This window comes from Limanda limanda, chromosome 20, assembly GCF_963576545.1.
Source record: "Limanda limanda chromosome 20, fLimLim1.1, whole genome shotgun sequence".
NCBI classification, from domain to species: Eukaryota; Metazoa; Chordata; class Actinopteri; order Pleuronectiformes; family Pleuronectidae; genus Limanda; species Limanda limanda.
In genome coordinates this window covers 7,874,901-7,887,047 of record NC_083655.1, presented here as the reverse complement: position 1 = coordinate 7,887,047, position 12,147 = coordinate 7,874,901, and the positions used below count along the sequence as shown (strand labels likewise).

At 40.7% G+C, this 12,147-nt stretch overlaps 1 protein-coding gene across 1 annotated transcript in view; it reads right to left on the bottom strand.

The window, feature by feature from the left end:
• Positions 1–1,896: 1,896 nt before the first annotated feature.
• Positions 1,897–12,147, bottom strand: part of pou6f2 (POU class 6 homeobox 2) — a 66,419-nt gene continuing 56,168 nt past the window's right edge. Inside the window, exons 8-10 of the mRNA XM_061094209.1 lie at positions 10,480–10,633; positions 6,869–7,037; positions 1,897–2,404 (exon numbers count right to left, since the gene is read on the bottom strand). Of these exons, the coding sequence (XP_060950192.1) occupies positions 1,897–2,404; positions 6,869–7,037; positions 10,480–10,633 (831 nt within the window). The remainder of the gene's footprint in view (positions 2,405–6,868; positions 7,038–10,479; positions 10,634–12,147) is intronic.

Genomic DNA, 12,147 nt, shown 5'->3' with positions numbered 1-12,147 from the left:
AGGGACGAGGAACACAGCCGTGCACTGGGGACTGAGGGACTGAGATAACCAATGTGACATGGAGGGACAGATATCAAGCAGACACATGATTCTGAATAAATTGCATCAAATTTCACCTCACTTCAAATTAAGTTCACTTGTTCTGAAAAGTGACACTTATTCTCAACATTCACCTCGTTTTTTCCTTTCCTCCCGTGGGAGTTTTTGTAAGAGCCAAATATTTATAGTGACAGTCTGGATGGTGGGGGGGGGGGGGGGGGTCCTTCGCCTGGATTATTGACATTTCTGACAAAGTAGAAAGCGAGTGAAATTAAAAGTGTCGCACTGCAGCGATGGAGAGTCGATTAAAACAGAAAAACACAATTTCTACCTGTGAAAATGAGCCACAGAAAATACGTGAGATCTTCCAGATAATCTGTGAGAGATTAAGCTTTTTAAACACTTTGCTTCTCGTGGAAATGAATTCATACACTTTTCCATTTAAAAAAAAAACACTGATTGTAAACCTTAAACTCAACGGAGAGGAACTCAGAATATAAAGAAAGAGAAACAACATTCATCTTTGTGAAAAGCAAAATTGAGTTGAAATAGATTTAGGAAAAAAAAAGCTTCGACCAAATGTTCAGGTAATTTCCGGGCGTATTTAAAGGGTTTGTTGTGTAAAAATATTTGCAGTGATATTAGTGAAATTCTTTTATTTTGGGACTTTCTGTGAATCTTCACGAGTTTTGAGTCGAAACGTGCAAACGCAAATTTGCTTAAAAGAAAAATGTGTCAAACTCTTTTTCTGTTTCTACCAAGATAAAAAAAAAATTACAGCAGACAGTTCAGCTCTTTGTTATGACAGTGTGGTTTTTCTTTTTACTTACACAATATAACAATTCAGAAAAATAAAAAAAGAGGGGGAGAGATTGAACATGTGAACAAATGAATAAAACGTTTAAAATCGTTCCCCAGTCCTTGAGCTGAATGTGTTCTTTGGCTTTTCAGGCTTTGGCAACAGAATGACACGTTAGCTCAAAACAATAAAGCTGCAGTCGACCGCACAGACACCGAAACCCTCCTCCTCCTCCTCCCCCTCCCTCCTCTTCATCATCGTCACGTGACAGTCCTTAAATTTCATCCTAGGAAAACAATCGCGTGTTGATCGTTAATAAATACCTGTAAAAGTCGTACAAAGTTCCACTGAAAATATCTGCAGGTGAAACACAAATCGGAGGCAAAAACGACATTATTATGCAATTGTTCAACAGCAAAGGTAATTTTTTTTTCATCCCAAAAAAGAGAAACTTTATCGGCATGATTTCAATTTGAAGACAGCGTTTTTCTTTTTCTTTTTTTTGTAGTTTTAGATATTTACATACAAACAATGAAGGAAAAAGTAAGCGAGACAAAGATAGAATGTATTACTCAACCTCACACATATAGCTTAGATTTGCCAGTACAAATGTAAAAATTTAGAGCACATTTACATTACAAAATTATTCTTAGTACTCAGATGCAACAGACTTTGGTAAATAGTGTTTTGATTTGGTATGATCTCTTTATTAAATCCCTCCTGGTAGGAACCAAAAATTTGGGCGACAGTCTGGTTCCGTAAAGGCCAGAATCTAAAACTCTTTGAAAACAGCACACTGTATGTTTTTTTTTTTACATAATTCTCACATATTAATCTCTTTTTTCTTCTTTTTGGTTTCGTCAAGGTCATTTACACAACTGTGGTAATCACACTGACAACACATAGCTTTTGTTTGCAAACTCATCACCGCCCGGTCCAGGTGACTGGGAACAGTTTTCAGTTCTCGAGAGTTCATCCCACTCTTCTTGTTTTTAAATGGCAGCCACATCTCCGCTCTCCAATTTTTTTTTTTTTACCCCGGTGTCCGAGGGCCTTGCTCACTTCGGGAGCTCCTCTAGAGAATCGGTGAGCGGGTCCATTGGTGCGGCCGCGCCGAGTTCGGGCGATTTCAAACGCTTTATTGTGTTTTTCAACGCTTGTCTCTTGTTGCAGAACCAGACACGCACAACCTCCCGATCATAGTTCAGCTTCTCGGCTATTTCCGTCATTTCCTGTCCGGAGGGGTGCGTGTTCTTCTCAAAGTGGCTGTTGAGGATCTCCAGCGCCTGCGGGGTGAAAGAGGTTCTCCGCTTGCGTTTTTTTGAAGGCTCGCTGCCGATAAACTCAGTCAGGTTCTGCATGCCGGATCTGTGGCGGGCTTCAGCCTCGGCCATCCAGCGCTCCAGAACGGGCTTAATCTTCTGGGCGCTTTTAGGGGTGATGTCCAACTTCTCAAACCTGGCAGGATATAAAAGGCCAGGGTTCAGTTTGCCTGTCAGACTGCTACCTATAGTGTTCTCTTGGGCTTCCTGTGGTAGGAAAAAGTGGCTTCTCAGGATGGTGTGTCTGGGGAGAATTGAGAAAAAAGAATCTTACTTAGGTGCCCTGCCAGAACATGGGATAATCTGCCTGCCTTTTTTCTTCTCCTAAACCAGAATGCCACTGGGACTGAGACTAGCATCCAGGTTCACATCCGAGCCAAACCCCTTCTCTGTTCTCTACCTGGAGACACCTCCGCTGCAGCAGCTGGAGGTGACGGCTGCCAGTGGTCAGTTAATTTTTCTGGACGAGCCTGTGGTTCTCTGTCCCAAATTGGCAATGGTGGAGTAAGGAGATAGTGCCAATGGCTAAAAGTCTGGTCCAGTCAAACCAGAATAAAAACATACCCAACATCTAACTAAATACCGTAATGAAATGAAACAAACAGACAAACAAGACAGGAATCACAGGATTTACTGTCAAATATTCAGTTTCTTTCCCTCAGGTGATAAAAAAATAAAAAATGCACTAATGCATGCAGTTAAATATGGCACCATCTTTTATTTACAAAAAAGAGCCTTGAATTATTGATCAAAATGTACATTTAATACATTTTTCAAACTTTCCTTCATCCCCTAACAACGTCTCATTTTATATTTAATAAGAATACATTTACACACTCTAATCCTGAAAGTTCCAGAGACTCCACGGCTGCATCACATATAATTCTGACTTCACGAAAGCGTTTTAGCGACTCGAGGTACGAATGGAGAATGAAGCTTCTTCTGAAATAACACGACTCTGTGAGGAGCTTCTGCCTCTGACATGAACTCAGGCTGTTTATGTGGATGAGACACGTGGACGTTGATGTTAGGATTTGAAAATAAGACAATTCTCAAACCTGTTATGTAAAAAGGAACTAAATTGTTTTACGTCATGTAAAGCAAATGAAGCTTGGGTTTAATTTAAAGTGGATTAAAATAATACTTGGGGATTTTGAGCATTATTTAAGATGTGAGGCTGCATTGAGGTATAGTTGTGTTTATGTTTTTACTCGCTGGTTGTGTTTGTCTTCTTGTCCAGATCCAATTAAACTGGATCTGTTTGTTTTTTAATGATTTAACCAAAGAGCACCACAACCTACAGTGTATGATGGGGCCGGTTGCAGCCATGTAAAGCACAAAGTGAATTATTAAACCAACTGCTCAGCATGTTTAGAGACGCCTAATTAGTTTATCATGGAGAAATCACTAGTAAAATATATTTTAAAAACATGATTTGTATATCAAGTGGACCCTGGCCATTTTTACAGCTGGCTGATATGAAAACCCTTTACTTCACAGAATCAACCAAGAAAAGATGTCGGTTTACTTGTTTACATTTTAAGATAGAAGTTCTTGTTTGAAGTTTTATATATTTGACTGTATTTGTGTTTCTTTTTAATTCATAGTTATTTATAATAAAGTCTTTTTATCTGTAAGAGTTTGATGAAGACATATTAGGAACCACTGAACTGTTTAAAATATATATCAGCTGATAGATATGTATCAGAAATATTTTACTCCCTATTATTGGTATCAGCACAACCCACAAAAAGATTTCTATCAACAGATATATAATGACATCAGTTGATGTTTAAGATCTGTTTTCCAGAGCAGATTGAATCTCTGAGTGGACGGACGGTGTTCGTGGGACAGACAGCAGCCTGACGTGTGTGAATGCTTTTAGTGAAGTGAGTCCTGAGCGGACAACGCTGATGGAGAGACAGCAGAGAGCTCTCCGAGGAACAAACAATGCACACAAGACATTTTTAATGGCGAGGTGAGCTGCTGCCAGATGCCCATGCATGCATGAACTTCCTCTGTTTCTACACCTCGTTGGTGCATCCCTGCTTGTCGACAGGCAGGGATTATTTATAACCCCGTCCCCCCCCTAAACAGTGGAAAGAGGAGAGATTCATACTGCGGGGAATACATTAGTAAATATGAGGAGTCACCAGAGACAGGACATTTCATGGATCAACAGGAACTGCAGATACTAAAATGAGTTGAGAGCTGCTCAGCTGGGGTATGCACTCCCTCCTCTAGTGCATCAGCACAAGGGAGAAATGGCCCTGAATGCACCTCCAGTCTTTTCTTAAAAGTACCTTCAGAGCTGAGCTCAGACGAGATGCATGTTTAGAGCTGAGTTACCGTTTGCCCGAGGCTTCACAGCCATGAAGCAGAGTTTTAAACAGAGAACTAACCGAGAGGTGCATCAGTGACCTAAAAGCTATGATCAGATTCACATTAACTCGATGATATTTTCATTTTAATATAAAAATTACCTCTGAGTTACGAACTGCACATGTCCCATCGTCTTTGAATCAGTCTAAACATCTGTTCACCAGTTTGCAATCAGTGTGACTTTGTCTTTTTAACGGTAAAATAACGATGAGTATAATTTACATACATCAGAGAAGTCATGTGTCTTGTGTGTTTACAATGTGATACTGGTGGGATCTTGTGATACTGACTGAAATGTATTATGTGTTGTGTCATGTTAATATTCTTTTTAATATGAAACTGAATACAATGAGATGAAGTAACTTGATTTGGAATATTTTACAGGATTAGTATAAATTTAATACCCATACATGTTGAAATATATGTTAAGAGCTCAGGGTCACATTTACCTTTTCCTCTTGAATATTATTATTAGATGCTAATTTTTGAATTAATTTAGTCAAAGCTCTGGTAACTTTTTATATTTGTATTCCTTGATATGAGTTTTCAGAAAAAGTATTGATTTCAGTTACTGTAAAGCAATGTTTAAAAAAATAGAATTACAACCCAAACTTGTGATATAAGTAAATATAAGACTTTTCATTAACTTAGATACCTTTTTAATCAGCTGTATATTCCTGATTCTTCATTAAGTTAAAATCACGGTAATGTTTATTTTTATGCTGAGTCAAACGTGTCGTTTTAAAGATTAAACTAATGAGGACAGTAATCTGAGAGTTTGTACTGCATTCTAAGCAGTGAGACTCATTAAGGTGAGTAAATAATGTTTTCTATCTTAAATCATTTAATTAAAATGATAAATTGGACGATCTTTTTTAATTCTAATCAGGTAACTTTGGAATGTTTCTGAATTCAAATCAGGGAAACAAGACAAACTCGAGCAGGCGGAGGACGGAGCGGCACATCATTGGTTTGATGATCCCCTCGTGTAATGCCTGTGCCTGTTTAGATAAACTAATAAAGTGCCTGGAAACATACTGAGCAATGAAAGGAGACAAGATGGAAGCATCTGTCAGTGTCTGTTCTCTGTCTGGGTTCAGAGCCGCAGCCCCTGAGCTACTGTGACGTCCCGCTTCTCTTCAAACGTCATGTCTGTGTTGATGTTAACTAAACTAAAGCATGTGAAGTTTGCCCCTCTACTTAAAACATCAGGATGTCATGTCCAATGTTACACAAACAAAAAAAAATTGTCTTAACTGCATGAATAACAGCCCACAGAGTGTTTATTTTTTTGAAGCTAATGGCTTTTAATGTATATTATAAATATTTGAATTATGCCCAGCTGTAAATATTTAATGTGTGATTTTAAGAGTTTAAACATTAGTGGGAGGCGGCCGGGCCTCGAAACAACCCGGTCACATTTTATCGGCCGTTTGATGTTGATGTGATGAAATTTTTAAAAGTGCGTGGCAGCACCGTGTCGGATAAACAGCACAGGTCATCAGTGAGGAGCATTAAAGATTAAAATTAAATTTCATTTTGGAAAATGGAGGTGAAGGCTTGACGCAAAACAGGCTACAATTGTGTTGTTTACAACAAAGAACTGCTGTTAAAATGTGTCATTTAAATTGAAATTCAGAAAATAAATATAACATTAACCAGCATTTATTAATTCTACAATGAATTTTGCACCTAAAACCGTTTTGTATGAGTGATTTGCTTTTAAGTTCTCTTGAAAAATTCATATTCGGACATGATGTGGCCCAATTATTCTGCCTTGAAAGGGAAATGTAGCTCATTTGGTGTCTCTGTGCAAAATGTTAGTGGAGTGGAACGACGGGGGGGATGAAACACTGATTGTCTGATTGTCTCATGAATATATAACGCACCATTTATGACTAAACTGTCCTCGTGGCAGCAGTAAAACATGGCAATCTTATTAACAGATCATCACCGTCAAGCTCCCTCATGTTCCGGCGCAGTGAGAGGCGAGGGGCCTTAGTAATTATTAAATGCTTTAAGTGCTTCGTGTAATACTTGTGTATGTATTTTGCATAAGTAACACAAGGCTGTCATGTCAGCGGGTGAGAGGACGCACGGTAAGTAAAGACATAAGAGCTTTCGTTTGTCAGGGTGGTGATAGTCAATTATGTATTTTAATATCTTAATAATGTCTGTTAAAACATGGGATGAAAAATAGATGGCAGCTGTGAGCACCAGACGACTCACTGAGGTTACACAACTGCATCCGCCTCCACGTGACACAACCGGGATATTTAGAGATAATGAGCTGTTTATTTTGTTCCACTCTTTGTTTGGACATTACCTGCAGATGGCGGACTGGCTGTAGGCCGGCCCCTCGGCGGCGCTGAGCGCCTGGCCCACCTGGGTCTGTGTCAGGCCCAGCGACAGCCGGCGGATCTTGAAAGCTTTGGCGAATTCACGGATCTCCTCCAGGTTGACCCCGTCCACCTCGCTGGGGGCGGTCTGCGGGTCTACGACACAACAGACACAACTCATTTTATGAGACCTCTGCCCCTTCGTCGCTCTCCTCATTCTCCAGAGTGAATGGAGCAAACATTCCTACATATCACCATCGCCTGTAAACAAGCTTAACAAATATAGTCCTGGTTCTGGGTCAGAACTTATTATTTGTCTTTGTGCTGTAAACTATATGTATCTGAGAGATGTTTTTGAAGACTGAATATATCTGCGGCATGAATGCAAGTGTTTCATGGCTCTGACTTGCCAATGTGGATCTTTACTGGCACACAAAAGCATTTGGACAAAACCACATGACACCCGGCTCCTTGATTCAATAGAGAGATGGATCTGGAGCACATGGATTCTGCAGTGTCATAGTTTTCTGTCTGAATGCCCATATATTCTGCAGCCAGCTCTCAGATAGAAACATTAAAGAGAGTATAAAGACATTATTTCATCCGTCTGACCCTCGGTGAAGACTGTTCAGGTTTTCAAACGAGCCGCGAGCCTCATACAAAAAAAGCGATACCCGGCTCAGACTCCCTCAAACACTTTTCTATACAAAGACATGCTGTTTGTGAATCTTCGCATTTGAGCAGATCTGAAAAACTTCACGGAGGCATTTTGAAGAATTTCCCTGCTAATAAAAAGTGATTTCACATTGTACATCAATGTCAGGTGCCCTGGCATCCTGCTTACCAAAGCAAAGTTTGTGCCTCTGAATTATTCATCTTGGTCATTATCAATGAATTATTAAAGGAATCCTCCAAGCGTATTTAAGCAAAAATCTATGGAGCTGCCATCTCGTTGTGCCTCATAAGTGACGTGTAGCGTATGCGGCGTGCTCCAGACGTGTGAACACTCGGAAGACGAGGGACGAGAGGCTCCGAGCCGCCTGAGATGGGAGGGATGAGCACTCACAGCTTCGGGTCCCATCATCTCCACATTGATGAGCATCTCTTCATCATTCCCAGCGGAGGCTATTTACTTAGTGGTTTGAAAGACTAATGGTTGTCTGGTGCAGCAGATCCCAACTGGTGTAGCCTCTGGATCCATATTTTCCTTCAGACATTAAGTCCCAACCCAAATATGATTTAAGGTTTAAACCTCCTCTAATTTATTTTGCAGTAATGAATGGTGGAGTGAAGCTCCCGCAGAACAAACAGAACAGTGCCTAAATGGTTTTAAAGGCCGAATTTAAAAACACTGAAACTGGACAGAATCATTTAACTGGCAGCTCCGGAGTCAGTTATTTCCCAGAGGAGCTGGTGGAGACCAAACACGGAGCTAAAAGAGATTGAATTATAGGTTTATGTTCATCAGTTGGCCAGTTACGTGATTCTAAATTCAATGTAAAAGGTGATGATGTATCAGTGTTGTGTTTAGAACTCGTTTCTGCAGCACAAAAGAACAGGACGAAAGAGAAAAGGTTAAGATCTGAAAATACGAATCAGACCACGGATGTGATGTGGTTGCATTTACAATGTGTTCCACATGCATTTATATTGATGTATCTTCCTTATCCAGATCAGATATCCAGATCAAATCCCACCAGGTGAAAATGGCTAAAGATGCTTTTGAGCAAAGTACTTCAAGCTCTGTTTAATTTGCAGAACAGATTCTGGAGAACAAGATGAAAGTAAACATAATCAACCTCGGTACAAAATATTGATATTTTTCTTTATTAAGGAAGTGTACTGAGACAGAGTATTAAACTGGCCCCTGGGCTCAATTCTTAAAGTCTGAAGTATTGATGAGCTCGGTCCTGGAGAAATAAAAGACATTTCTGATTTATTGTTGATGCATGAAAGTTATCTCATTTATTTCCCTAACTCTGTCTCTGATTAAGATGTTCATCTACAGAATGGTGTGTTTTTGTCTCTCCGAGCCTGTGTGGGAGCGGAGGGGAAGCTGATCTTCTCATACACACACACACACACACACACACACACACACACACACACACACACACACACACACACACACACACACACACACACACACACACACACACCCGCACACACTCACACCTAACAAACACACTGAACTGACAGTGAACGGTGCAACTAGTACAACACATTTTTTGCTTGTGAGGCCGAAATACAAACAATATGTCAATAAAAACTCCAGTTAGTACTTCATCTCTCATTTCACACGGTGTGTTACTACACCAGCCGCCTGGAGGCCACGCACAGGGTGGACTGAATTATATGAACATGGGTTAGTGATTAAAAATAACCATTAGTCAGCTGATTGTTACGGGTTTTTATAAATTCAATCTGAACGGGTCAGAGCATCACCCGAGATGTTCAGTTATTCACAGTTTCAAATCAATCAGAGCAGCAGATTAAGACTATAAATTAATTTGCAGTTTTGTGCTTGCAGAATGGTTATTTATATAACGTGCATATGAGAAAATAAAGGGAAACTTAATTCTGTCTTCAATTTGTTATTTTTTCATCTCTTAAAAATAAAAACAAGCGGCTACAGTACAGGATCAATAAGCAGTATCAGTAAGAGTAGTTGTGCAGATTTAAAATCCGTTTCTGGCACTTAGTTTGTGGCCAGTGAATCTAATAACATTTTAGCATCTCCACTCTGCAGGCGGCTGATTCTGTCATGGGATTTTTCTTTGCATTTATTTGCCCTAAGTGACATTGAGAGAAAGTGATGTGGCTCATACTCAGCATAAAGCATTAATCCTATTTACCACTGAACTGAGCCGCTGTGATTTTTTGCAGACTCAAAAACGGGTTATGGGATATTTTCCGAGCTGCAAGTAAACAGAAACTAAACACAATGTCTACAACAAGTTGATCAATGGCGACTTGTTTTTTTTATTAAATTCGGTGGGACTGTAGCTGCCTTTGAAATGAGTTTACATGGAGTTTAGCGGAATCGACTCCGACAAATGAAATTTATCTGAATAAAACAGAGTTTTTAAAGGCAGAAGCTGCATGCTGACAGGCTGTGGCCCAGTGATTTATATGTGTCTGCCAAAGGCCCACGCTTTGGGAGAATGAAACTTATGTTCATTATACATAACACACGCCACTTTGGATCGTCTAATAAACCAAAGAAATGACAGTCAGGACAAATAAAACCATCACAGGAGGCGGGGATCAGTCACAAGCTGTCCACACCGAGAGTAATGTGGCTGCACCCTGTTGGATCTCTGGTCAGTGTCAGTGAAGGAATGATCCACCCGAAAATATTTTTTACTATCGAGAAACACTGGTGGTTTCTAGGCACCAACGCTTTGGTTTTATTTGCTCTGAGATTTTTGCTACAATCCTAATATCATAAAGGGAAATAATTGTTTTGTATAAATTAGGTGTCCTGAGCCTTTAATACAAAAAATTTGTCATATAGCATCAACAGTGGGGACATGGTTCTTTATTTTGTGTATTTGAAGCCATGTTGTGTGTTTTGTGAGCTCTTTCGGACACTTACTGCTGACTAGCTGCCCCACGCTGAGAGCCGAGGAAGAGGAGGAGGTGGAGGAGGAGGAAGAGGCCTGGTGGAGAGGACTCTGTCTGTGGGGCATGTGGAGCAGGTTGGGCTGAGACGATACAGGGCCGGTCTGACTCTGCTGAGCCTGAGGCAGCTGGACACACACAAACACAAACACAAAGAGCTGAAGAAGCATATCGACATTGTGTAGTACTGGACAATATCCATTATTCCCTCTGCACATCATCATAACAACCATCATTTATGGTCATCATGTCATTATGGTGATTAGGCCACAATATTAAATCTAATAAACCAATCACCAGCTATTAAATTAGCCACTTACGAGCTGAACATAATGAGATTTACCTTGTACCTGATGAAGAATAAATGTCAATTACTGCCGGCGGTATTTAGACTGACAGAGCAGAATATAGTGTCAATAGTTTGCTCAATAGACTAACACAGTGGGTTTACGATTGGAGGAAGTAGATGCTGCCTCAGCTCAAGGACTCTACTTCCTCTATGAGCCTCCTAATCGCTTCTCTGTGGCTCCAACAAAAGAGGAGCAGCTCGGGACAATTAGAGTCATCTGTCTCGTCATCAGACCCGCGAGGATGCTGATAATGGCAGCCTGGGTGTGAAATAGAAAACATGTGGACACAGCAAGTCCCCGCATCAAACATAATTCATGATCCGCCAGCTACGTGCTATGATAGTGAGGAAACAATGTATTTTCATGTTTTATGCACATTTGAATTGCTTTTACAAGATCAAGATGGTGCGTCTTCACATTTAAAGCTGTCTCTGCCATAAACCGGGCCGGATTCCTCCTCTCCTTTTTCTGCTATTAATTATTTTCTCCGTGGCATGTGTTTGTTTGGATGGTGGGGGGTGTCAACAACGATGCACACACTGTCAGGACTGTTGACAGGCCTCGGAGAATCATCTAGCTTCACTGGAAATATTCTCGACTGCTCGGCTCTGACAACCGCAAATTATGGCTGTGGAACGATGTGTACACGCGAAGCTTTGAAGTGGAGACAAAAGCATAAACATTATTACAAATGCATTAATTCATTCAAGAGTATGATCTGGAGATTCTGGGGAGCCACAATTAAGTGTCCATCTGCCGAGAGTTCATCCACTCGCCACTGTACGCGCCTTCAATGTGAACTTTTACCCTGTAATTCTGCGCTGACATCGTCATTATCAAGTCAATAACATTTTCATGGTGTGAATCCGCACTCGAGCGCCGTATAGATCTTCAAAGTGGGAGGAGGAGAAGATGCGTTGAGTTTCTACACTTACAGTACGAGCTGGAGCTGTGAGTGTTAAGAATGAAACAACCTTTTAAATCACAACAAAATACTTGTGGTCCAGGTCAGGGAGGACGAATCATGGGGCTGGAGAGTTTGATTGAGGAAGGAGGTGAAGAACAGAGGCAGGAGTGTTTGGGCTTAAAGGGGTGTGATGAAAAGTGCGGTTTTGTTTTTCCTTTTTTTGGGGGTGGAGCGGGGGGGCACAGCAGTCACCCTGAGTCTGAGTGTGAGATGTTGGCTGACAAGTGCCTTCTATCACACACACACACACACACACATGCTAAAACTTTCCAAGTGGAATGATGCAAATGAGCATTATAGGTGTCGAAGCGAGAGGAATATGGGG